Source organism: Protomyctophum bolini (genome assembly GCF_963924005.1).
Source record: "Protomyctophum bolini genome assembly, chromosome: 16".
In the NCBI taxonomy this organism is placed as follows: Eukaryota; Metazoa; Chordata; class Actinopteri; order Myctophiformes; family Myctophidae; genus Protomyctophum; species Protomyctophum bolini.
The window spans coordinates 23,455,245-23,482,637 of NC_137877.1; the positions used below are offsets into that span (position 1 = coordinate 23,455,245).

Here is a 27,393-nt window from a genome sequence, read left to right on the forward strand (position 1 = left end):
AAAGATAAGTGCTCTTGCTGTGGGCAAATGGAAATGACCAAAGACATACCTTGGATTTCTGAAAAGCTTCAGAAAAGATACTAGCCCTTCTGCACAGAACTCATTTGTCACACTTCATTTGCTGTGTTTACCTCTGAATCTCTCACGTGCAGGGCACTTTAACTTTGTAGTAGGCCTCTGAGCTACGCGCCTTCTGGCCAGCATTCAAGTGGGTGAACGAATGAATGAAAGAAAATGGCAAACGCCATTACGCACAGTTTATTTTGTATACTGTAGCTACAGTACACTGAACTTTCACAGAACTGGGTCTGACTCTGAAAACAAAATGTTTTACTTGTGTATTAATTCATACCTTGGAAATGCACATATTGTACGTCAGGGGTGCCTAAAAGGTAGATCGCGATCTACCAGTAGATCAGATAGGTTGTGCAAGTAGACCACATGACATGCTCCTAAATATATAATAAAAAAATATATATATATTTTTTTTGGCATCTGCCACTTGAATTAAGGTGACTTGATTGATACATGACATAAAAAAGGACCCGTCAGCTCAAACCCACAAAGCAATACATTGTTTTCAAGAGTGTTGCAGACAAACATTACAAAGTTATAATATTATATATTTAAAAGAAACCTATACCAATTCCTATTTTGCCCTTCAATATCCCATTTTAAGTGTGTTTGTCTTATATCCAACGCCTCAGGTAACCGTTTAAAACTATTTTCAGCAATGGGATAATATTTTTGGGTGTGTAGATCTTGCTGAGCTGGTCGAAGTAGTTCTCGAGTCAAAAAAGTGTGGGCACCCGTGCTGTACGTAGACCATAAGCAGATGTTATTGCCTTCTTGAATACACAGGAGTCAGGACCACAATGGAAACGAGCCCTTAGGGCTTTTTGTGTTATCCTTTTAGCACCGCTGTATAATCGTACGGTACCACTGTACTATTTGCATACTGTTAATAAAGTATTCAATCAATCAATTGCTCTCACTGAGCTACTGTGTATTCAAGAAGCATCATCACAGTCTAGACATCTTGTACCATGCAGCCCCTGAGTACATCATTCTACCCCCCCCCCCCCCACACACACACACACACCCAGCATTATCTTATTATCTCGCTTGTTGGTCAATGGATGTCCTCAGTGCTTTACGACCTGCGTGTTCTGTGTTGCTCTGACTGAGAGCCATTGTCCAATAACAGAACAACTCACTCTCTCACAAAAAGAGCCATAAAGGCTCCAAAAAGGGCCCTGGGTTTATACTTGTAGGACCAAAGGGTTTATGATGGGCCTAGCCCACCGGCCCCCCTACCCCCCTCCTCCCCCAAGGCCATTTCCTGCTCTGGGCTCGTCCAGTCAGCAGAGAGAGGATGAGTTGGTTAAAGAGCACATCAGCAGAGGGAGCGGGAAGAAGGCCTCGTCGTTTGGTAAGGAGGTTTTTTACAGTTGGCTGGGATACTTTTCTCATCATCGTCGCCTTCTTCTTTTTGTATGTAGAAAGAGAGGACTGAAGACCCAGTCAGACAGACAGCTGTAGGATCCCTCCAGGAACTCTTAAGGTACGTTATTGCAAGTGATTCTGGTTCTCACGTTTTCATGTCAATGACATGAAAAAGTGGCCACACATCAAGTTGTGATGTGTGGCCGCGGACCTCCATGTAGGGACCAAATGTAGGGACCCCTAACGTTTTTGAGAATTTGCAGGAAAATTCTAAAATAGTATATGTACATTGTACAAGCATGCAGCACGAGCTTGTATATCTGCTATTTTTTAATAGCCAACTTATACAATATGGATGAAGTGTTAAAAATGATTGTGATGCTGTATTAACACATTTAGCTAGGGACCCCCTGAATCTTTCGAGGAAAGGTGCTATTTCAAACACCTGGACCAGGGTGACTGACACTAAAGACACTATTTAAAACACCTGGACCAGGGTGACTGACACCACTTTGATGAGCCCAGGTGAGACAACATCTTTTGGATGTTTGGTGCTCGGTGGCACATCAGCATGACGGAGAACATCCTCTCAGCACCCTGGCACACACACACACACACACACACACACACACACACACACACACACACACACACACACACACAGCCCTTAAGGCAGAAGAGGTAGTAGTCACCCCTATCGGAACTCGTGGTGGGGACCAAGTGATCACGGCCCACAGGAAGGAATGCGCTGGCTGGCTATTAGGATGGTCCATTAGGACGAGGAGGGCAGCTGATCGGGTTACAGTGTTTGTGTGTGGAGCCCCGGCAGGGCAGCTGACTGGAGAGATGGGACTCAAAGGGATGCCATGGAGGCCCTCCACTCAAATAAAACTCCCACCGGAGGCCCAACTTCAAACAAACAAGAGGAGCTCTGGAAAATTAAACGATCTGTTGCCTCTCTGAACGAACGTGGTGCTTAGCGCTGTACCACTTAAACTGGGAAGGCATCTGACTAATTAAGCGTGTGTCGTTTGTTCCATGTCATGTCCCCGGGAGCAAGAGCAAACATGTACAGTAACTTAAGCAGCAACACACAGAAAGTAAAGTACACACACTGGATAGGAACGTGGAGGCGAGCTACAGTATAGGGTATTGGCCCACGTCAAATACAAGAGACACTCATCTGAAAAAGACACTTACCTTTGGGTGACAACTGATATTTTCAAACATACAAACTGGGGCTCTTAACCCCTTAAGCCCTGTAGTATTTAAAAAGATTTACATGCTCATTCAGCATGGCAATGCAATGAGTTGTGAGCTTGATTGTACTTTTCTTGTGTTTCTCGTGTTTTCATTAGAGCACCTAGACTGGAACTTTCAACAGAAGAGAACAAACATGGTAATGTCATCGCTCAAAACCTGTGATGAAATCTGGTAGTACATTTTGTAAACATGGACACTTTACAGATATTTAATTGTCTGGAGAAATATTGCATAGCTCAAAACTTGGCATAAACTGGCACATAGTTTTTCAGTTGGGCGAACCAACTATCAAGTGACCTTTGGAAACGGCACTAGAGAATTCCTAAAAACCCAGTTTTATTTCCCTGCTTTTATAGGCTTCCGCATACTAAATGTGTGACTTATGCATCATGCAAGCTAAGGCTGGATTTGTGCACAGTCAGCTCTGCCGCCTGCGCTCTATTGTTCGAACGAGATCACTCATCTACGTTCACTCTCCCCTGGGGACAAACTCCCGCCAGCATCCTGTGAAGCCTATAAAAACTGACTTAAAATGTTTCACCTACTTCACAATTAGCCACAGCTAAGAATAGACATGTGGGGTATGTGGTGCTGTAAAGGTATAGCTCTCCACCAAACAGACTATATAGATTACTACAGAATGGCAGTCGAATGAAGCCAGGAGATCAGTTGGTTGGAAGATGTGAAAAAAGTTGTTGAATGCACCTGAGAGCAAACACTGACTGCTATTATGGTGCTAAAAATACCCAATGGTTTGATGTATTTTTTTCAACAACAAGCGCAGGCTTCGTACACATGTGCAAGTTGTATGGAAGCGCTGCGGAGCGCTTCCATACAACTTGCGAACCGTAGCGACAGTGTACCCACCCCCCAGTCAACGGCAGATTATCGGCAACAGACGCTTTCCCACACTTACCGATGACTGTGCAGTGGAGAACTGTGTCTTTTAGACATTCAGGTACCTGCCAGCAATCAAGGCGTTGCCACCACCGATCAACCACACACAAGCTGTGCTGCTGATGCCAGTAGCCTAATACAGTAGTTAAAACTTGTTTATGCCAAGGACCCCCAAACTTGCGAACCAACCATTTGAAAATATATGCCATAGACCCCCATATAAGAAGTTTTGATGGTATAGCAGTCATACTCAACCTTTTTCATTTCAAGGACCCTCAGTCTGATATGCATTATTAGACCACACCCCTTTTTGATACCATTTTAAATCTCTGGACAGTGAGACCCTGACAATTCTCAGTGTTACTTTAACTCTGAGAGTACATACAAATGAGTAAATTTGGTTTCATTTGTACACTCAGAGTTACAGGCCCTCAAGAGCCCATTTGATTCTCTGCTTCTGTGCCATTTCTGCTTCTGTGCCTTTTGCATCTCCTCTCTCACCTACAGTCTGATGACAGCTCTCTTACCCAGAAAACAAGCCATAAATCTGTCATTTATATCGCCCACAGCACACAAAACTGGTAGATGTTTCTAATCACCCATCTCTCTTCGTCTTACTCTGTTGTTCGTACACATGTGCAAGTGTCTAAATATGAATGCCGGCCGTCGCCAAAGCAAGCGCAATAAGGACGTTTTGAGTAGGAGAAAAACGCCACAAACGCCTTATACTGTCTGGTTCCTTAACTGATTGAGCCGCCATAAACTGTAATTAAGCTATCATTGAACTCAAACCCCACAGGCAGCGTAATGATGGATACAGTTAGGTGACACTGACATACAAATAAGGCTCAGTCAGTTTAATTACCATACTGTAGCAATGATAGGAATCGTTCCAATCAAAATAAAAGCAGGAATGAGTTGTATGCTGGTTGGTCAGTGGCCACATCCCTTCAGATTAGGCTTGCTCCCCTCTTGTGAAGTTGCTGAATTGGAACTGTGTGTGAGAATGCTGCTTGCCCCTGGGTATGGGGGTGTGTGTGTGGGGGAAGGAGGGGGGGGGGGGGGGGGGCGTTCATGTGGTGAGTTTGCATTCCCAGTTTCTCCGTGGATACCACTGAGCTACTCATTATCATACTGTGTAACATTTACCACCCCAGAGTCAGTTTATCTATAGCAGTTTGCTGCTCTCTCAACCATTCCTTATTGGTTCTGTGTATTTGTTATCGTGGCATGGTTGAACGACTCAGGGTGTGGACTTGATAAGAAAAGAAAGTGTCAATGTGCGGTGAGACCAAGGTTGTTGTTTTTCTTTTTCCTGTTTATGTTTTTCATTCCATAAACTCTACACTGGTAAAACTGTGCAAACTGGCTGTGAGTTTTGACAGTTGCGAATGCCTGCAGGCCTGTGTGTGTGTGTGTGTGTGTGTGTGTGTGTGTGTGTGTGTGTGTGTGTGTGTGTGTGTGTGTGTGTGTGTGCTCGTGTGTGCACATGACAAAAAAAAAAGTGAAATCTAATAAGTTTGTTGAGGTTTTCAAAGTGGTAAGTTTCTTGTCATTATCTAAAGAAAAAAATAATGTGTGATTGAGTGATGAGTGATTTATGAGGGTGTTCTTGGATTTGATGCTAGGTGGGCCTTTATTGCAGGTTTAGAATTGTGCCTCAGCGTGTACTGCAGCAGGTAGTACATTCTGCAGGTGATGCTGTAAATTCTCACAGCTTTGGTGTTTAAACTACGTGCGTGTGCTCTTTGGTTTACTGTGTGAGCCCCGAGGGAGCTGTGGGAACAATGGGAGAGTATTTGACTTAGATGGAGGGCTCTGGGCTCTTCCTTTTTCTGATTACAGCCCTTTGCTTCCATTCGACTCACTATTAGTTACTCAAAATGATTAATTGTGGCCATTACTGTAAGCATTTTTCTGATTTACTGTTTCTGTTCATGTCTCACAGAAAGCCTAATGGGTCACTCCTCTTTACTATGGTGAATAAGGCTGACAAGCTGCATACACTCTATATATACACTAACTGCAACATTCCACAATCCATTGATGGATGCATATTAGTGGGGGGGGGGGGGAGCAAAGGTATCAATACTGCAATGTAGAAACACTGTTACAAGTAAAACTCTGGTAATCAAAATTTACTTTAGTAAAAGTATAAAGGTAATGGCATCAACATATACTTATTAAGTAAATAGTGAAAGTAAAAGTAATACAGAATGTCCAGTTTCACAAGGTATCATAATGTATGAAATCTTTTGAAAATAGCATTTTGTTCAATAGCAAGCTTGTTCATTTTCAAATTGGCCAGAGTTTAAATAGTGCTCAACTGGTTAATGTATGTTTTGTATTTAAATCTACAAAGTAAGTATAGTAACTACTACGCAATTAGTCAAGTAAAAAGGTTCACGAGACAAGTAGCGTTCTCCACTTTTGTTAACTCCACAAACGAAGCATCCACAGGCAGGCCTACAGCTGTGTGAAGAAGCACGGGGCAATTTGCAACCAGGACCAGCTAGCAGAGCAGGAAGCTAAAGACAGCCTTAAATTAAAAGCTGAAGAAACATCAGCCCTGGTTTAAATCCCCCCCCCACATGCCGGGGGTTTGTTATCGGGCCCAGGTGCTGCGTGAACCGAGCCGAACGGGCGGGCGGGCAGGTGGTCAGGTGCTCCGGCTGGAATGTGTTTTTCCAGACATGGCATCAGAGTCTCTGTGGAACTTCCACACCGAGAGCTTGGAGTGCATTAAAACCTCTACAAAATCCAATGAGTGCAGCGCGCTTGTTGGAGCCCCGCTGTTAGGCCACATGAAAGTGATTCCATCTCTTCCCAATCCACTCCACGGCCCTTCCTTCCTCCGCTGCCTGATGCGTGGGAACTGGAGCCTGATGCCTTCGTCCCAGTGCACCGTTTCCAGATTTCGTGAGGGAAAATAAACAACCAGGTCTAGGAAAACAAGACCAAAAGAAGTGACTATTTTGCCAGGCCACATGAGCACTTTAAACCTACCGGTATATACTGTATACATCAGCTATTTGAAAATAGCCGATCTACAAGCTCACAACGCGATCAGCTATAAAAAAAACTTTCATATTTGGACGATTTTTAAAGCATTCTAACAACATATCTGGTACGGGGTTCCCTGGCACTAAACATGATCAAATTGGGGGCAAATGCATATTAATTTGGGGGACCGTGACATGAACATTTTTGAGAACCACTTGCTTAAACAACCTTTAGGAAGCAAGCTCAAATAAGAAACTACACTTTAGAAACCAGCCCCCCCCCCCCCCCCCCCTCCAAAAAACACAACCTGCAACTACTGTACCAATTTTTCCAAGCGTGTCAAGCGGCTTTACAGAAAAATAAGCCCAAAATCACTTCTAATAAGCAGACATGGCAACACTGTCCCAGTTGCCTACAGGAGGAAAGCCCTGCTGGTTCAGGAGATGAAAGGGAACGGCGTTCTAAAAATATGCAGTGTTGATGTTGCAGGCAGCGAAAACGTGTTATTTCCAGAGAGATAAAATTGGAGCTTGACATTTACAGTATGTTCTGGCCTAACTGAAGTCACGTTTAAAATATTTTTTTGAAAAGGAAAGCTATTGGTAATTTGCCAACTAGTAGGGAGATGTAGGGTTGTCCTAAAAAGAATACCGGTAGCTATATCAGGCACGTGGTGTTTGTATTTAATTTAAAAGAATACCGGTAGCTATATCAGGCACGTGGTGTTTGTATTTAATTTCAGCTTGATTTATACTTTGTTGGGTGCCGGTTGTCCTGTGCAGATTTACAAGCTGGAGATGTTGTGATGATGGTGACATGTTCGGTACATGTCTTTACCTCAGGTGTTGTGATGATGGTGACATGTTCGGTACATGTCTTTACCTCAGATGTTGTGATGATGGTGACATGTTCGGTACATGTCTTTACCTCAGGTACTTACTTACCATACCGGATAGATGTAATCCGGTACTACCACATATCTGTGTATATATTCCGCCTTGCTCCCCCCCCTTCTTCTTCCCTTTCTCTTATGGAAATCACAAACATTGTTTTACACCCTGTGATGTCAGATGTGACAATAAAGCTGATTCTGTTGTGAGCTTGTAGATTGACAATCTTTGTGGGGGGGACACCATCGTACGACAAGTATAAATCGGGCTTTATTCATGGTTTTAACGCAGCGGTGTGGAACTGGCGTGGTGTGTGAATTTCCCAGGTCCACCTGAGTTTGAGGTCAGAGAAGCCCTGCCTATCGTATCGCTGTGATTTTATTTTAGTGTAACCAGGTGTGCACAAAGCAACAGCTAATGTGTTTAGTGGTGGATTTTTAAGTGTTTGTCGACAGATTTCTTCATACTCTAAATGAACTGATACGGCTGCCGGTGGGTGTCCCTACGTGACCCGTAGTTCATGTGACTAGAGTCAATATTGCAGATAGGAGACACAGAGAGATAAAAGCTGCAGTTTGTTTCCCAGGGCCTGCTGCGGCCTATACCTGCCCTCGGCACAGTTAAGAAGGGGCAAAAGTCTTGTGTCATATCCTGACAGACCAAGAAATCTCCATGAAACATGTTTAGTCTGTGTTTTTTTTGGCAATATCCGCCTTAAGAGCTCTGCACCAAGGAAGTCGGGTGGGAGGGACACTGTGTCGTTGTGTTTGAGAATGTTAATGAGGTTAGTCGCGAATTGGCTTGCACCACCTTGTTAAAAAGTGGCTGTTCCCACACAGTAGCCCCCATCTGTTGACCAATAACGTCGCTGCTCCATGAGCAGGAAGTTGGGGGTGGTGGTGGTGGTGATGAGAGGGACAGAGAGGAGGTCTTTGGGAAATCACCTCTTCTTGGTTCTTCTGTTTCTTACCCAGGAATCTGTCAGACAGTCCACACCACACAATTGGCCTCACTCACGGATGTTGAGGAACTTGGGGGGACTCAAAAAAAAGATCTACATTTTAAGTCAAAGGCATGCCTTGGCTAAACATTCTGCAAATGAATGTGACTTTTAAAGAATCATTGTGTTGCAAAGTTTAAAGAGCTTTTAAGCCCTGCTTTAGGATTTCCTGTCATCATCCACTTCAGGACATGACATAGGCTACTGTACAATACTGGTAAGTCATTGAAAGGGGAAGTTGGTTATTTTAATAGGGGAAAATACGATACCTAACTGTGATATCCATGCTTAATTACCACTTTTTGACCATTTTTATTAATGTAAAAAATGTTGTGGCAAATTTAGGTTATTTTGTGTACAGATTAGTTGTTTGAGTATGCATATCTTATTTTTGCAGTATTCCAAAGATTGTACTTTAACCAACTGCTATGGTTTTCTTGGCATACTTAAGCTGTTTTGTCTTGATTTAATCATGGAATATATTCTTTGTGGCATTGCGCCACAAATAATATATGTGCGCGTGTACGTGGGGTGGGGTGTAGTGATTAACCTTGCTAAAACGTGCAATTGTTTCATTGAAAAGTAACAGTTTTGGACATTTCTTTGGACGCGGTTTCCACCCAACAGAGACGATTTAGGATGAATTTGAGGTCTCAAACAGGGACCAAAGCAGCCAGGAAAGAGCCTGGTCACATCAACAAAAAACGTAATTGGTTGTAAAGGTCATTACTGACATTTCGACAGCACAGTGTGTCCTTCAGAGTGAAAGTGTTAATAGTGTGTTTGTAGTGGAGGTGCTAGACCAGACAGAGGAAGCGGTGGACTCGACACCCGCATGGCACCAGAGGATGACTTGTCTCATGTGAATCCCTGTCTCCATGTTCTCGTGGCTTACCGTCTTATCTTTTACAGTCTTTTACAGTCTTCACATCGTCTCCACACACACTGCTTTGCAGTTTGAAACCCATTAAAGACTTGAGGTCGATTCTACAAATGCCTTCTAAATCAAACCGTCCCAAAATGATATGTATTTGGCCACGGACCCACATCTCAAAACTGTTTGTGCCAGGGACCCCCCTAATAGCCCCTAGCAGATAAGATTTGTCTAAATCATTACACTTTAAAGATTTCCTCAAGCTCTGTGCTATTTCTTTTTATCGATAACACTGTTCTAAATCCTAAGAGTTTTCAGAAAAACGTATGTTCCTATATATTATATACCGGTATACCGGCTAAAATGCCTCGGATGCTCTCCCGATTTTAACGGGTTAAGATGCCATTCTTTGAAGTGGCGCCTCCATTCCGTATAGTATCGTCATTGTTTTCAATTAGTCCCCGGCGGTAGTCTGAGGGACAGTTGCGGCAGCTAAACATAGCTCGACACAACAAGCACATTGCATGTTGACACAACAAGCACATGCATGCCCCGGCGCATACCTCCAGCCACCAGGTCGGTGAACCCAAAGCCCACTGAACACGCCATGAATTCAAGCCCCTCAAGGATGTCGTAGAGGTGTCAAATGTTTATTTGCTCAAAAGGCTGAGGGGTTTGACCGGCCCTCCCCCTCACATAGGCCTGTGAGAAGTGTGGCCGGTTTTGTTGTGACTGACGATGGATGGCTCCGGTTTACTTAGCGGTTGGGGTTTTGTAGAAAAGGAGAGATAAAGAGTTTGGAGACACTGATTCGGGGTCAGTCACGGCATTCTGTGGTTTCCGTGACCCTCAGCGGTGGTTTATCTGAGGCGGAACAGGTGACTGTTGACTCGGCAAACAATGTAAAGACATGGTCATTTTGTGTCCTCCGCACACATACTGAGCTCATTAGTATCCGCACTGTTGTTGTGTAGTCACATCTACGTTAAACCACTTAAACACTATACTTTAGTTGACTCTTTAGAAGGGCTCTAATGCTCCTGTTTTCACTCTGTGGTCAATATCTCCACTGCAATTCCCAGAATATAGGGACGCTAGTTCCAGTGGTTAAAGAAGTAGTTCACTCAAAATAAATATTTATTTTCTATCAATTACACACTCCATGAAGCCTTGAATTCATGGATATTTGTTTGTTTTTGTCGCATTCCTTAGCCAATAATTTGATAACCGGTTCATCAGGAGACTCAGTAGGAAACATGGACAGAATGAATGGCTGTGCATTCAGGTCATATAATATAATTATTGGCCAAAAAAACTCCCCATCTCCATGAATTCAAGGCTTCATGGAATGTGCAATTAATAGAAAATATGTCATTCTTTAGGGGTGCTCCTTTAAAAGCACACCACATCTCAATGCCAAAGCATGGGTGTCTTGGATACCTGCTGTTTATCTGCCTGTGCCTGACACGCAAGAGGATGGCATGACAACGCAGATTCGTCACACACCTTGTTGATTCGGTCACCCCGCTGCATATTTGAGTCGTCCCACCACAGGGCATGGCTGTCTGGAACTGAAGGCCCCATACACACACACACCTCAAAAATACTTTTCTTTATGTGAGCTGACAAATTGGAGCCATTTAAGTTTAATTTAATCTGAAAAATAATTATGTACCGTGTTTCTGCTCTCATCGCCAAATACTCTTGTGACTCGTGATGGTGTGGAGTCTCTCTGTTTTCTGTGAATCTGATGCCAAAGTCTGAAACACTTCTCTGAAAATCTGCCGTTTGACTTGTGATACTCAATTAGAGATGACTTAGTTAGTTTTACATCAGCGCTAACCACTTTTCTTCTTTCATTCCCCTCTGTGTTGGAGAGTTGAGGGGGAGATGGGTCTAAATTAAGCCTAATGCTACAACGGTGTCTCTTGTCTAAAATAATTGATTTTTGTCAGGAGACACCGTTTTGCGATGGAGTAATTATTTCAGAAGAAATGCAGAAAGCCCTGAGGGGCTATTTTCAAGTGTGTTCAGAGAGCAAAACTGCCCCCCTTGTGAATATCTCGAGCTCTTCGGTTTCGTTCATTTGCACGAGCCGTCGTGTCTCCCGAATTCTGCAATTACCCTCACTTACCTGCCCACCCGGTAACCTGACCCTCACTTACCTGCCCACCCGGTAACCTGTCCCTCACTTTTACCTGCCCACCCGCTCACCTGACCCTCACTTACCTGCCCAACCGCTCACCTGACCCTCACTTACCTGCCCACCCGCTCACCTGATGTTAAAGGTAAAATGCCCCTCAAAGAAAGTCAAAGTTCAGACTGAGGTCCAGTCAAAGCTCCAGTGAGACCTGATCCTCTTTGGAACTTCTAGAGGTCATGACCCCACGCCCCCAGCGCCATATGACCCTTAGAAGCGGCTAAAGGTGATTAGGTCAGGCAATTTGAATACTGTGCTGCTATTTAATACTACACTGTTACTGGAGCTGATTTCGGGTTGTGGTAACGGGAGCCTAAATTATAAACCGTTTAATGAACACCCTTAACTACTTTCAACGTGGTTCAACCTGGTGAAATCGCAAAGATAGCATACAAGCTCACAATGTACAACAATGTGTTGTAAATCAGCAATTTTCATTCTACAATTGAAGTATATCGTCTCTGTCGGGTGGAAACCCCATTTTGTCCAAAACTGTTTACTTTTCAGGAAGTATCAAAAGAACGTATCTTCGCACCATGTTTCGAGCTTCCGGATCAAGTGGGATATTAACTTATAAAAACAATATAACAATATAGTGGTTTCTGCCCGACAGCAACACTATTAGTTAAAAGACTCAAATGTTGGTTCCCGTCCCCTTTCATCAATTCTAGAGCCTAACTAATGCCAGATTTTTGGGTTCGATCCTGATTTTGGAGAGTCCTATTATCCGTGGTGAGTGGTGACAGATATTTTGTCTTTCTTACAGCATCATCACAGCTAACAGGGATAGGGGTGTGTGCTGTCTCTGATGTGTTTTATCCCTGTGTGTTTCAGGTCTGTTGATGGTTGCGTCCATGACTGAAGATGCACGTGGCTGCTGTTCATCTCCTGGCTCTGGTGGCCATATGGGACACTGTGAAGAGCGACCGCATCAACTTCTACAACGTTAGACCGCCAGTGGATGGTATGGCGGACTTTCTTAACAGTTTGATGCAGCATAAATAGATATGTCATGCAGCCAATGTGTCTTGATTTTAACACTAGGTAGATGTATTGATAGTACACAGTAGAGAGACAGGAACCAGGTAGAGAGACCAGAGTGACACACGGGAATTGAACCTGCAATTTGCTGTCAGGCTACATTCGAGCATGTGGTATGCACCTTAACCGCTAGGCCATCATGATTCGGCGCGCTCAAACTTTAATCAAATCTAAGTTAAGAGATTTTTTCCCCATTTTTATCCAGTTTTGTATGTGTCTAGTATGGAGAATCTAACAGACCCCCAGGTGTGGTTAGAATATTAAATAGTATATTCACTGTGTATTTTTGGTTTTTCCTTTGAGTCAAAAGGCCCAATCGAAATACACATGATATTGTGACATCACAATATCAACCCCTCCTCCTTTATCATACGTTGACATACAACAACAGCTGTGGGTGTGGCTTCAGTTCAGGTGGATCACCACCCACCTGAATACCAGGCATACTTAGGTCAAATATAAGATGGTCTAGGACTCCAAAATCAGGCTCTAATCATGATGCGATAACATTGAGTACTGTTGTCTGACATTATAGAAATACTTACTGTCTTAGAGATGTCATGGTTGCCTTGCTTTGCTCTCCACAGCCACTCCTTTCCCAAAGAGTTTCAAGTGCTTCACCTGTGAGCGAGCTCACGATAACTACAACTGTAACCGCTGGGCTGAGGACAAATGGTGTCCGCAAGGTGAGGGAGTGCTTTCTGTCACGCACACACGCAGGCAGGCACACACACACACACACACACACACACACACACACGCGCACACGCACACGCACACGCACACGCACACACACACACACACACACACATGTCACACACACACACACACACACACACACACACACACAGAGTCAGATATGTGCTAGCTACTCTATATAGCATGGGAATGGGCAGTAATGTTTTAGATTTTTAAAGGCTCCCATCCAACCAAATGGGCACAAACGTAGCCTGTGGGTACACAGCAAATACAACAACAACAGATATTGCATTAACTTGCAGTGCGAGGCGTTGTGAGCTTGTAAATCGGCTAGATGTTTATCTGTGGAACCGAGTCAAACTAAATGTAATGCCTACAATCACTGCCTGAATAAAGTTTGGGAACCCTTGGAACTACATATGTAACATACATGCTGAAGGTTAGAACTGAACACAGACAAAATATAGCACAGCTGATTCTTTTAAACCGTATTGTCCTGCTAACCCCCTAAACAGGCACTGATGATGACCGTGAAGAATATTTATGAAAAAATGGAGACAAAACCTGTATCCAGTGATTCCAGTCAGTACAGAAATGAGAGAGATGTTTAAAAGTATCCCACCCCCACTTTTTGTTCCTTTTACATAGATACTCGGTTCTGTATGACGATCCATCACTTCAACAATCATGGAAAAACCAAGTTTGTAACTAAAAGATGTGCCGTCCCTGACGACTGCCAGATGTCAGGCTGCAGACACCACAGGGACAGTGGACACACAGTAAGTCTGAGCCTGTACAAATAAATATTACAGTTTGACTGATATATCCACTTAGAAAGCCTGTATCACTCCAATACAGGGACACAGGTCATACGTATAATAATAATATTGTTTGAGTCATCCCACCACAGGGCATGGCTGAGGACTCCTAGGTTCACATGTTGTTTTGTTGGTTTGTGTGTGTTTAGCCTCTAATCCCTCCTGTTGTGACTGATTCACAGTGTGACTTGTTGTCCTAGTCTAGTCTTCTTTGTCTTGTCATTATGTTTTTCTCTTTTTCTCCTCCTCGTCTCTTTCTTCAGACTGTGCCCCAGGGCAGTGTAATAACTGGATGGGGGGGGGGCGCACGCGCACTACAAATACCAAACCTATGACCTATGGTTTTTTGTCACTGTATATTTGCGCATACGTGACATTTGTCCTCTGCATTTACCCTTCTTATAACTACTAGGAGCAGTGGGCAGCCATTAGTATGGCCCTTAGGGACCAGTTAGGGGTTAAGTATCTTGCTCAGGGACACATTTCTGAGGCATTGCCCACATTATCCACATTGCTGTGGCCTGGGTTTATAAACACATTTATTGTAGAGATGCTGTCTTGACAGAGGAAGCTGAGTGTTTGAGTTAGGTGTGACTGGTCCGCACACCTGTTGTAATTATCCATTCCCCACAGAGGCCAGATAGTTTAGTTTGGATTCAGGACGGGGGCGTGACTTCTTAAATCGACCATCACCCACACACCCATGTGGCCATTATTTGACTTTAGTTTTTTGATGACATCGGTATCTGTAATTTTGCAGCTGCAGTGTCTCGGTTTGTAACCACTTTCAACCTTGTGTATACGGCTATACGTGAAAATGTTCAAAGGTTTTCGAAATGTTCTAAAAATGTTCAAAGATAGCGGATCTACAATCTCCCAGCACCTGAGCTTACATCAGTGATTGGTGGTTTAGTATTCTCTGAAATCGGCATTGATTGGACTCACAAATCTGCCATCAGACGGGCTTTAATAAAATATGCACAATGCACAGCCATTCATTCTGTTGCTCTCTTCTCTTCTCTTCTCTTCTCTTCTCTTCTCTTCTCTTCTCTTCTCTTCTCTTCTCTTCCCTCCCCTATCCTCTCCTCTCCAGGAGTGTGTGTCTTGCTGTGAGGGGATGATCTGCAACGTGGAGGTCCCCACCAATCAGACAAACGCAGTGTTTGCACAGACACAAGCATTATCCAGTAGCTCGACCTCCACCGTACAGCAGAGGAGGAATCGGGCCTGGTTGACCCTAGTGACTCTGGGACTGAGCCGATGGCTCCTGTTGGTGTGACTCAACCAGGGGAAGAAGGTTGCTGGCAAACCTTTTAGCGAGATGCCTCACTGGGGGAAACAACCCCACAAACACAAAGGTGTTGGCAAATCACGGGTGTCTCCCAATAGATGCGAATGACCAAGCACAGTAGACATTCAGACGGTTGCTACCTTGTTCCACTTGGACATTACGCTATTTTCCTGAACACAACAGTATTATGAAGACAAGACGGATTTGACTGGAATACGTACAGCATGACAATGTCAACTCCAATGGAGTTATTACAGTGTGACTCACTGTGTTGATGGTGCATGGAGCTCCCCGTGTTGACGGTGTAAAGGAGTGTTTCTCAACCTGTGGGTAAGGATAAAAACTGGTCAGACACTGGGGTTTAGAACCACTGGTGTAAAGTAGTGCAAGGAAAATGTTCCCAAAACCGTGCGGTATAACCACAAACCCTTCCAAGCATGTGGTTGGAGGAGCCGTCCGTACTCCGGCGTATACATGCTTTTACGCGTCCCTAAAACATTCTGTAGGATTATTAATGGACTGGGGAATGTTAATAATGTGTTTCTCTTTTTGGGATCACACACACCCTATAGCGAAAACGTCAATTATGGCAGAAATGATAACATAAACACACATACTGGACAAGATATGTAAGTGATGAGTCAGGCTTTCAAATTGTGTTGTGACAGAAATAATATGGCACTTACTGTGCAGTATGATGATGATATTGCCATTATTATATCCTAATATACCTTATGTAATAGATGTTTTGCACTTGAATGCCTTCTACCCCTTTTTATGTAAGATTATTTGATTTTAAACATTTCAATAAATTTGAAAAAAATGATTTGATTGTTCTTGTATATTATTTTGTGTATTTTGAGTGTAAAAGAGGGAGTCAAAAGTGTTTATGACTGGTGATGTTTGTAAGCAGTCTTTCTTTAACCCTTTAAGACCTGGGACCGATTCTACAAATATTTTCTAAACGTTTTCTGAAAAACATAGCATTATGTTACTATAAATCAGTGGTGCTTAAACGTTTTAATGTTTCAATGATCTTGGAAAGCAACATCTACAAACATAGATGTAGAAGTTGAAGGAGAATATAGTCTGACTTGATGTGAGCGGACTGCATCAGAGTGTGGCAATGCTCCGCTGAGCTTGTTCTGCGTATGTTTGTCAGATAGTACTGCACTTAAATACAATGTTAGGTATTTGCACTTTGCTTGAGCATTTCCAATTTCCAGTACTTTTACTCCACTACATCTCAGAGTTACTTTGTAGATTTTCATTATTGACAAAACATTCACTAACCACTTCAGCCCTATATACTGTATATTTCGGCCATTTGAAAATAGCTGATCTACAAGCTCACAATGTGTCGCATTGCGACACATTGTCAAGCTTGTAGATCTGCCATTTTCAAAATATTTGTATACATATGAAAACTTCAAATGACACATTCTGCATAACGAGTACTTTTACTATTGGTACTCTCAAGTACACTGTGATGCCAAAACTTTTGTACTTTTACTCACATTTTCAATTTAGTGTTTCTAAAAGACAGTATTTACAGTATGCTTTTACTTAAGTAAAACATTTGAGTACTTTTTCCACCACTAAGCCTAGACAAGCCGAGCCTAGTTAGTTTTTCTGGTATCTCTTGACTAGGCATGCCACAGTATGAGATTTTACAGTACGGTACGGTGCCGGTATTGATAATCTATACCTCGGTATTCCACGGTATTTATATATTAAACCCCCCACCTATGTCTAGACTACTACCCCCACCTCCTTATAAGCCCTTCTTTGTTCCCCAACCTGCAGGCCTACATATCTTATTTTTTTATTTGTACCTTTTATGATCATTTGGATTTTGTTATTTGTCATGATTATGAATTGATTGAAAGTCCTTGCTGTCTTGTTTCCATTCGGTCCTGGGCCAGGGACGAATGGAACAAGACAGCAAGGACTTTTTTCAGTGATCCCTTTGTATTTGTACCCTATACTGATTACATTTCTGCCAATAAAGTATTCAATCAATGAATCAATAGATACTCCCCACTGTATTTCACTGTACTATGTCTATGGCTCCCCCTAATGGCCGTTTTAATGGCGTACCCTGTACGCTGTAGCAGCTGGTAGTGCAATCTGCGCATGCTCACAACTGTCACTGTGTGCCTCCATGTTTGTTGACACTATAGTTCACTCTTATAGTACATATGGAAATATGGAATATACAATTGGATCTGGGTGTCTTTCAGCAACACTAACTCAAAGGTAGGAAGCAACTTTTCAATCTACTGCAGCTGTGTGGTGAAAATAAATGTTTTGCCTTAGTGTGCGAGTGGAGTTGCTTTGCATATGCGCAGCAAGCGCTGCCCACCGACGCTGTATTAAAATACCGTATGCTCGGAAATCTCACGGTATCAACACCGTGGCTGTTCCTGCGGTATTACCGAAATTCGGTAAACCGCGGCATGCCTACTCTTGACAACTGAATCGATTGACATGCGAGGAGTGTATGAGAACCAAATATGAGAAATATGCTCCCATGCAGTTGGCATAAGCCAGACTAGGAAATCTAAACCTCATGACTTTTATGAATGAATGTGTCATGTGACAAATTATGGAGTTGTTCGACAGCTCCTATGACAAATGTAATGGAAAATCATGGTGACTTGACTTTATTAGGATATGGGCAGTTGGGCACCCTGTGCCTTTCATCAGCCTCATTACCATTGGTTGGTTGCCTGATTGGCTCCAATAGGCTGGTTGTCTTCTTAAAGCAACATGGATAAACTGTCATGGCTGATCAACACTCCTTTTCCCTTCTTTCCATCTGTTCATTTCATTTCACTGTCAGGAAGGAACCTTTTATTCTAACTTTTTGTGTTACTTTTTTCATGAATGAATGCCCTACTTTATCATACTTCAGCTTCTTACTTCAGTAGACAGATGTTTTGTAAATAAATATGTATTTTTGCATTCTAAGAGCCATAACCCTTTCTGTCAGTGTACAAGCCAAGTTTTTTTTTTTTTTTTGACGTTTTCAAAGTCAAAGTCATATGATTAGTCACACACACACACACACACACACACACACACACACACACACACACGTTACCGCAGTGAGATTTGTTCTCCTCATTTGACCCATCTCTCTGAGCGGTGAGCCGCAGTGTGCGCCGCCCTCGGGGATCATTAGTTGTTGGTCATTAGTTTCCTTCTCAGTCCTGGCTTTAGCCTTGGTAAGTCAAGTCAAGACACTATAGTCAAGATAAACCATTTATTTCAATAATATTGCATTAAAATTGGCAGTGTGACTCTGCTCCAGTGATACCACAGATTTATCTGCGCGAGCAAGCATAACACAGAATTTGAAATGACAAATCCTCTGCAGCACAGCCTAAGATACAAAAATTAAATTACATGGACATAACATTGAACCCTTAAAGGTCATACTCTGTTTGAAAATGACAGTTTTCTGAAAAAGCTATGTTTCTATGTCAGTCGTTCTTCGATTTTTCAAGAATAGCACTCGGTGCCGTGCTATGAGCTTGTAGATCTGCTATTTTTCAATAGCTAAAGCATAACATAATGCTAACACCAAAAGGGGTTCCCGCCCACACAGATAGAATGCCAGCCACGCCACAGACTTCCATACAACACACTGAAGAGCTAAATGCCACAGGGATGGAGGCTGGGCAGGTGGAGGGAGCTTGATCACTGACAAGCAGAACAGTGCTCTAAGCAAACTTCGTTCTACTTAGAAATCACACCTGTGTATCATCATACATCATCTGGCCAATCACAATTTGCGTCCTCACTTTTGTCTTCAATGTTTGTATTTACACACTTTTGTCTTCAATGTTTGCGTTTACACAAACACTCAAAGCTGGGCATAGGAGGGTCTAGCGGCCCTCAAAAATATATAATATTGGTGATTTAAGCCCCAACACAGTCCTCGCGATGAAAGTATTTTGTCTGCATAATTATTTTACAGTAGCTGCATGCTTGCTCATGTACATTTTTGTGTGGCTCTCATTCGCACACCAGAAAATGGAGGAATATAGGCCTGTAGTGCAAGCGTAATGTGTGTAGCCTACTTTATCGGCTGCCTGTGAGACTCAAAATTGAAACCACAAAACCTTAGAATATCACCCGTTGCTTTCGCGGTGGTTGCTCATTCTCTTACAAAGTTATGGAACAATGGATAACATGTTATCAATTGAAATGAAATTAGGGTGATTATGATGATGAAAGATAACTGTATTACCGTACTTCAAGGAGTGCAAGGGTCATGCCATCGGGCAATTTCTAATCATTCTAGTAGGTGCCCGTTGTTGGCTTCGGCCTATTAGGGAACGATGCAAGTAGGAAACACATGGCCCACCCATGTCGGCAACTCTCGTTAAGTGTAGTTTGTTGTTAGTAGGGAAAAAAATCACACCTGTGTGAAGTGAGGGGCGCTAATATATTAAAGTCTAACTCATGTTGATTGTGATCAACATGAGTTAGATGATGTAAAGGTGATGTAAAACAAACGGTGCCAACACAAACATTAAACACCATTAACATATAGAGACAATATGACGGAATGAGGCACATTATGACGTACATTTTCCCTTCATTGTCAATGGCGTTTACAAGACAAACATTAAACTTGCGCCCCTCAAAAACAAAGACACACGACCGGAAGAGGACGGCTGAAGGCTAGAGTAAACCACCCAGAGTAAACGCCCTCATGTCAGGCATGTCCAATTGTCTAGAAGAGTTGATGACTTCAGAGTATTATATTGACATAAATGGGATTTGTGGTTTTATCTAGGCTATATGTTTAGATCTGATCCTACCGACTTCATCAGTGGCGTAACTAGACATCAGTAGGCCCTCACGCAGGCTTGTCAGCGCAGGCCCCCGACAATACCCATATATGGGTATACCCATATATGGGCACATCTCTCAGATTGGCAGTTCTGGACAACCGGATCTTCATAATGCCTAATCTAATCTATGGGCATTTCGATCGGATCGGCTGATCTGGACAACAGCTGATCCGACCGGCGTCGACCCTCAGGTCCTCGGCGGCGCTCTCGGCGAGTATGAAGATGGTTCTTAAGATCTTTTTTGATGTCCAGCTTTGAGGGTGTGTGTAAACACAAACATTGTCCTAACACAAACATTACATGCCATTGAAAATGAATGGCCAGTGTAGCATAAAACAGAAACACAAAAGTTAGGACGCAAATTGTGATTGGCCGGAATGAGATTGATTGATTGATTGAATGAAATATTTATTAACAGTTTGCAGAATTACTCCCCTCACTTCACACGCCCCGGGTGTGATTTTATTTTTTACAGGATTTGTGTTTGCCATTTGATATGCTCAATTAAATTAAATGTTCTATTCTTCCAGTAATGTCCTGCTTGGAGCCTTTAACCACTTAAGCCCCAGCATCCATATTGTGTTTACCATTGTGAGCTTGTCGATTGGCTATTTAGTATTAAAAGTATAGAGACTGAACTGGCGCGAAGCTCCGCCCCTCCGCTATTCATGTCAGTGGAAGTTGCTCAGTGGCGTTTTGAAGCCGCCGGAGGGACCGTCTATTTCCGCCTTTTTGGGCGCACTTCCGCACAACCGAGCGCTCAATGTGAAAGCTCAGCCGCACGGGGTTTCCTCGCCATGAATCCACGGGTCCGCCTGCAGTCCTTCCTCTTACCACTAGGGCCCAGCGCTTCAACATTGGAGTGCCTAGCTGGCCCCGTGGGCTCCACTCAACCGGTGGTTAAAACATTTCTACTTCCTCTTCTTCTTCCCGGCCTTCCCCGCCACCGCCGCCACCGCTCCTTGCTCGCTGCCCTTGTGGTGGGCTCTGCTCTTTGGGATCCTCTCCGCCACGTGGAACATCAGGTCGTCCCGCGAGGAGAACCTGTCCTGACACAGGCTGCCGTCCTCCCGCTTCAGTTGAACACGGACCCTGCCCCTGAACTGGGCATCCTGCTCCCTCGGGTGCATCTTGTCCTTCTCCACGTAGATGTTCATCCCGGCGGCCGACAACACGTCGCTGATTTCAGCGCACGATGGATTCTCCACGGCCCGCTCCGTGGCGATCCGGCGACCCTGCGCTCGCTTCTTCTTGCTGTTGATGTACACCGGGTAGATGCAGACGAACCTGTCTTTATCGGCGGCGTTTGTAGTTAAATGTGCCATTGTTATTATTATTATTCAGTAGGCCAGTAGGCCTAGTAGAATGTACGTGCTTGTCGTCGAGCAGGAAATTATATTTCTGTGATGTTTATCTGGATCACTCTGGAATTATATACGCTAGAACTGCTCTGACGTGTTATGACGTAATATTGATGACATGCAGCGTTTTGCTCTAGTGCGGATGTAACTGACGTGTCTGTGTACACTGTACAGTATGTGTTGCCATGACCACATGATCAGACGTCAGGCCTATCTCACAGCCATTCCCTGCCCCCTTTCCACGCCCCCTTTCCAGACCTAGTGGTGTTGACGTGATGTCACTCCTTAGACATTAAAAGACTGTTAAAAAAAGACTGTTAAAAGACCTACATTCAAAAGCCATAAACAACGCTTTTTCTGAAGGTAAACTTTATTCTATTTGTTTTAGCTGTCTTACCATCTTGTTTTCTTCATAATAATATTGGTCTTTTACATTTTAACATTTGGAAAAGGCCTTAAATGGTGCAGAGAAAACAGGTAGGGATGTAACCCGCTCTGGTCCATAGCCTTAGCCTACTCAGTTAGTGTCGAACACATTCATCCATTACTACTGTTATACAGGCTTGTAGCGTGGATTAAATTATTGACGGGGGGGTTGGAGTGCATCTCCGGCCGATAGGTGTGAACGATTTTGCCGACGTTCAAAGCATTGCATGTAGTCTGAATTTAGTGGCTGTGCAAAATTAATAAATGATGCATCAAAGTGTGCCTGCAGTGGCACACTTATTGTTATCCTTCATGTCGGCTGGCGCAACTAAGCACTCCCCCCCCCCCCCCCCCCCTTTCACCATTTCGTATTTTCTTCAAGGCACACTTTTTGCCATACAGATTTTGTCCAAATGACGATAACCTTGTTACCTGGCCTGGCGGAGAGTGGAGACCAGTGCTACGAGGAGCACCTTTTTTTCTCATTTACTTTCTTTTCTCTTCAGTGTGTTTTGGAACCCGGCTCACAAGTGGAGAGCTTGCGTGATAGATTAGCATGGCTAGTTGTGATGGATGGGACCCGGACCACTTCCGTTGCCGGCTACCATAACACACCCGTATCCAGTGAGAGTTAGAGCCAGCAGGGGCTCACCTGCACCCAGGGGCCCTTGCGTGTAGCGTGAAGCAGGTGTTGACGGAGCTGTCAAAACAACAGCCACTCATATCCTGAAATAAGGTCCCCGAGGGCCCTGCGTCAGTCATCCCACCACCTCTCTCTTTCAACCCTAATGTTCGCTAACTACTGGTTAGTGTGCATTCATAGTGACACCCTAGATAATGTAGCAACACTGTAAAGTATAGTAGCTACAGACAATACCAGGGAAGAGGGAGGAAGTCATGGTTCCATTAACCTGATCCCTGGTATCTCTATTCTGGGCATATGTCAAAATAGGCAAAACGTTTGCATAAACAATTGGATGTATAGTGCAGTGGTTCCCAAACTTTTTTGCTCAATACCCAAAAGAGAAATTAGACGTTTGCCTCGGATCCAAAGTAGTGAAAATAGCAGATCTACAAGCTGTGATCTGCTTTTTTAGTTTTTCTTCTTTTTGAGCAGTGCCTCGACCGCTTCGGACACGGGAAGGCTTGGGTAGGTGCACACATTGTGCACCTACAGTATGCACAGCTATGTGTGTCCAGAGGTATGACCGTATTTTTTTTGGCGAACATTCTATTAAGTCAAAACTGAGCTTGAGCCACTGCTCACTTCACATTTCTATATATAGAAAAGGCATGTTGTGCATGTGCGTGTGTGTCTGCTCTTCATTCTTTTTTTACTTTGTTAGGAATCTGCCCTCATAAAGACCCAGTTGGACAACCCCATGTCTGTCTGCTTTCTGCTCCTGCTGCCAGTTACTCACTAGCTCCATTTCCTTCCAAACATTTCTAGGAGAAAGAGGAGGATGTGTCGCTTTGAAGATGTTGAATAGCTTTGACATTTTACAGTAAGGCAATGGTCTTCAAGTATACACTGGAATTGCATGCTGTTTAACCACTTGAAGCTCAGCATCCCTATGCAGATCTAGATTTTGACAAAGATTTGTTGTGTAGCCTACTGTACTGACTCAAGTCCGTTTCAGAGTGGTTATTATGGTCAAGGGAAGAAGATGCCAATGCATAGATTTCAGTCTGGACTCCTGTCAACAAATAGGCTATATAGGGTTTAAGTGGTTAAATATCAGGGAGTGTATAGACAGGAAAGTGAGAGCAGACATGAGGGGAGGCATGTCCAAACTCAAACCCATGGTCAGAGAGCATTAACTGGCTGCAGCACCAGCCAGCAGGTTGGGTTTGAATCGTCCACGGAGTCTCCGGCTTGACCCGGGCACCCCCAACGGACACAAGTAGGCGTGTTGGAGGGTGGAAAGCCGGGCGGGGAGGTCGATCTCTTAATAGTTGCTGCCACTAGCCACTCATACCGATTGGTCAGGGCACCTGCAGGGAGAGGAACTATAGGTTACTTTAGTAACCCCAGTTATTTAAACGACTGAGCGAGGTGAATCGCCCTATGGGGGAGTGCCATCTCTGGCATGAACACACAGAATTAAACCATATACTTCACGAACAATTTCATTGGTCGGGACTTCTACCCGCCCATGGCATGATCACCCCTCCCACCGGGGTGATGACGTTCCTCTCATGCCACACGGGTCATTCCATGTTAACCAGATTGGCTTCTGCTTAGTTAAGTCAGAAGGGTAGTCTTTCGGGCGATTCACCTCGCTCAGTCGTTTAAATAACTGGGGTTACTAAAGTAACCTATAGTTATTTTAAACTCCTTCACTCAGTGAATCGCCCTATGGGGAAATATAAACTCCCGTATAGCTACCTACCAGTTGAACAAGTCCCAACCAACGTCACAGGCTTTTTACCCGTGACGGCCAACCCAGGAAGCGACGTCTAAAACGGCATGAGCCATTGCAGACGGCACCACATCCAAGTTATTCGGCGAAAGTCGAGGGGGGCGACCAGCTCGCCGCCGTACAAACATCCTGAATGGGGACACCCTTAGTGAGCGCCCAGGATGCAGACATACCCCTAGTAGAGTGAGCCCTCAAGCCCCCTGGGGGCTCCACTCCTCTCTCTGCATATGCCAAACGAATGGCTTCCACAATCCACTGTGAAAGTCTTACCTTCGTTATCGGTTTTCCCTTACTTTGGGAACCCCATGACACGAACAATTGATCCCCATTCCTGAAAGGAGCAGTTCTGTCCACATAGTGTCTCAGCGCTCTGACCGGGCATAGGCAATTCAACCTCCTCTCCTCCACAGAGGAGAAAGGTGGCGGGTGAAATGCCATCAGATCGACCGGCCTAATAGAGACTCTAGAGTCGTTCCCGCTGAATCTCATGCAGCTCGGGTTGACCGAAAGCGCATGTATGTCGCTGGCTCGCTTCGCAGTCGTCAAAGCGACCAGCAGAGCAGTCTTTAGTGTGAGGAACTTCAAGTCCACTGTCCCCAGTGGCTCGAAGGGGCCCTGTGAGAGGGCGTCCAGTACCAGAGTCAGGTCCCATGATGGGACCAGAGATCTGGAAACTGGAAAGGCTCGCCTAACGCCCGCCATGAAACGACGGACTAGCAGGTTCTCACCTACTGTCTTGCCGTCTACCCCCACGTGGCACGCCGAAATGGCCGCCAGGTTGACCTCCACAGAGGATTGGCCTAGACCTCTGTCCAGGAATTCCTGCAAGAAGGTCAGAATGTGCCTCACCGAAGCCTGAAACGGGATAACCCGTACAGGTCTGGCCGCACACCAACGTTCGAACACGGTCCAGGCCGTGTTGTATCGTTGTCTAGTAGACGGGGCTCTCGCCCCTAGAATCGTCGTGATGACGTTCGGGGGCAGGCCTTCGGCATCCAGGTTCAGCCCCTCACGGGCCAGACCCAGAGGTCCAGGTCCTGTGGACGTGGATGGAAGATATCCTGCCCCGCTTGGGTGAGCAGGTCCCTCCGCAGCGGGAGCTGCCAGGGCTGGTCGTACAGGAGTGGGACTATGTCCGACCTCCAAGACCCCCAAGCCGGGGCCACCAGTAGCATGCATAGGCCCTGAGTCCTCACCCTGGCCAGGGCGGGGGGGGATCAGGGGCAGAGGAGGGAATGCATAAAGCAGGCCCCTCGGCCAAGGGTGCGCCAACGCATCCATGCCCAGAGACGGGGACCCTGTCAGGGAGAAGAAGTACTGACACTTCGTGTTCTCTTCCGACGCGAACAGGTCCGCCACCGGCGTGCCGTATCTGGCCCATATCTGAGCTGCTACTTCCTTGTGCAGCGACCACTCGTGGTAGCGGAGTGGGCCTCTGGACAACAGGTCGGCTCCTGTGTTCAGGAGTCCTGGGACATGGCAGGCCGTGATCGACAGCAGATGCTCGTGGCACCATGTCAGTAGCCTGTGTGCCAACGTGTGCAGGCGCAGGGATTTGAGCCCTCCCTGCTTGTTGATATAGCACATTGTCATGGTGTTGTCGGTTCGAACCAGAACGTGACACCCCTGGATAAACGGTTTGAAGTGCCGCAGGGCAAGGAAGACCGCCAGGAGCTCCAGATAGTTGATGTGTGCACGCCTCATGGCTCCGTGCCACACTCCTCTGGCCGTCCTGCCGTCGTGGGTGGCCCCCCACCCCGACATGCTGGCGTCCGTGGTGACGATCTTCCTGGTAAGGGTCTGTCCCAGGGGAACACCCTCCACCAGGACAACTCTGTTCGACCACCACTTCAGGGCGAGTACACAGCCTGCAGATACCGTCACTCGCCGTGACAGGCACCTGGTGGGCACACCTAGGGACCTTATCCATCTCTGGAAAGGTCTCATGTATAGCCTGCCCAGCCGTACTAGGGAGATGGCCAACGCCATGAGCCCGGCCATCCTTAGGCAGGTTCGGAAGGGGACCCTCTGTCCCGTCCTGAACAGCGTCACGCACTGTAGGAAAGCGTCCATCCTCGCTTGGCTCAGTCGAGCCGTGTAGGAGACTGAATCCAGTGCTATGCCTATGAAGTCTATCGACCTTGTGGGTACCAGAACACTCTTCTCGTGATTGATGGTGAACCCCAGGGAGGTCATGTGGAGCACCACTTGAGTGGTGTTCCGCATCGCCTCTCATGCAGAGTCCGCGCTTAATAGCCAATCGTCGATGTAGCTCGCTACGCGGAGACCCAGACGCCGCAGCGGGGCAATCGCTGCCTCGTGCATTTCACAAAGACCCTGGGGCTCAGGGACATCCCAAAGGGGAGGACAGTGTACTCGTACACTCTCCCCTTGAAACCGAACCTCAGGAATTTCCTGTGAGGTGGGTAAATGGGAATATGAAAATAGGCGTCTTTCAGGTCTATCGACGTGAACCAGTCGTTTGGACGTATGGAACGTACGAGGGACTTGGCCGTCAGCATTTTGAAGTTGAAGGTCTTGAGGTACCGATTGAGAGCCCGTAGGTCCAGTATCGGACGTAGCCCCCCCCCTTTTTTCTTGACCAGGAAGTAGCGGGAGTAAAAACCGCTGCGACTCTGAGTCAATGGTACCTCTCTGACGGCCTTCTTCTCCAGCAGGGACTGAATCTCTGTCTGGAGCACTTCTGCCGCTTGCCCACGAGCTTCGGAGAAGAGGACTTCTGCGAAAGCGGGTGGTCTCATAGCAAACTGGAGCCTGTAGCCCTTCGCTATGGTGCGTAGGACCCAGGGGGATGCTCCGCACAGTTCCCACTGCGGTCGGCATCGAGCCAGAGGGTTCTCTGTGGCCATGGGAGCCTCCACTGTGGCAGTGG

At 45.2% G+C, this 27,393-nt stretch overlaps 2 protein-coding genes across 4 annotated transcripts in view; one reads left to right on the top strand and one right to left on the bottom strand.

The window, feature by feature from the left end:
- lypd6b (LY6/PLAUR domain containing 6B) overlaps positions 1 to 16,188 on the top strand; it is a 37,235-nt gene extending 21,047 nt beyond the window's left edge. The window contains exons 2-7 of one of the 3 annotated variants that reach the window (XR_013965486.1): positions 1,503 to 1,564; positions 12,408 to 12,537; positions 13,202 to 13,300; positions 13,962 to 14,092; positions 15,225 to 15,781; positions 15,813 to 16,188. Coding sequence is in view for 2 of the 3 variants with exons in the window: in XM_080785393.1 (XP_080641519.1) it covers positions 12,438 to 12,537; positions 13,202 to 13,300; positions 13,962 to 14,092; positions 15,225 to 15,410 (516 nt within the window). In the remaining variant the exon portion in view is untranslated. Of the gene's footprint in view, positions 1 to 1,502; positions 1,565 to 8,596; positions 8,717 to 12,407; positions 12,538 to 13,201; positions 13,301 to 13,961; positions 14,093 to 15,224 lie in introns of those variants that run through there. The other 2 variants (XM_080785393.1, XM_080785394.1) reach the window with 2 other exon arrangements.
- Positions 16,189 to 21,201: 5,013 nt separating this feature from the next.
- LOC308330869 (signal recognition particle 19 kDa protein-like) lies at positions 21,202 to 21,615 on the bottom strand (the record flags this gene model as incomplete). The annotated part of the gene is made up of 1 exon (XM_080785943.1): positions 21,202 to 21,615. The coding sequence occupies one exon, from the start codon at positions 21,613 to 21,615 to the stop codon at positions 21,202 to 21,204; it is 414 nt and encodes a 137-aa protein (XP_080642069.1).
- Positions 21,616 to 27,393: the final 5,778 nt, after the last annotated feature.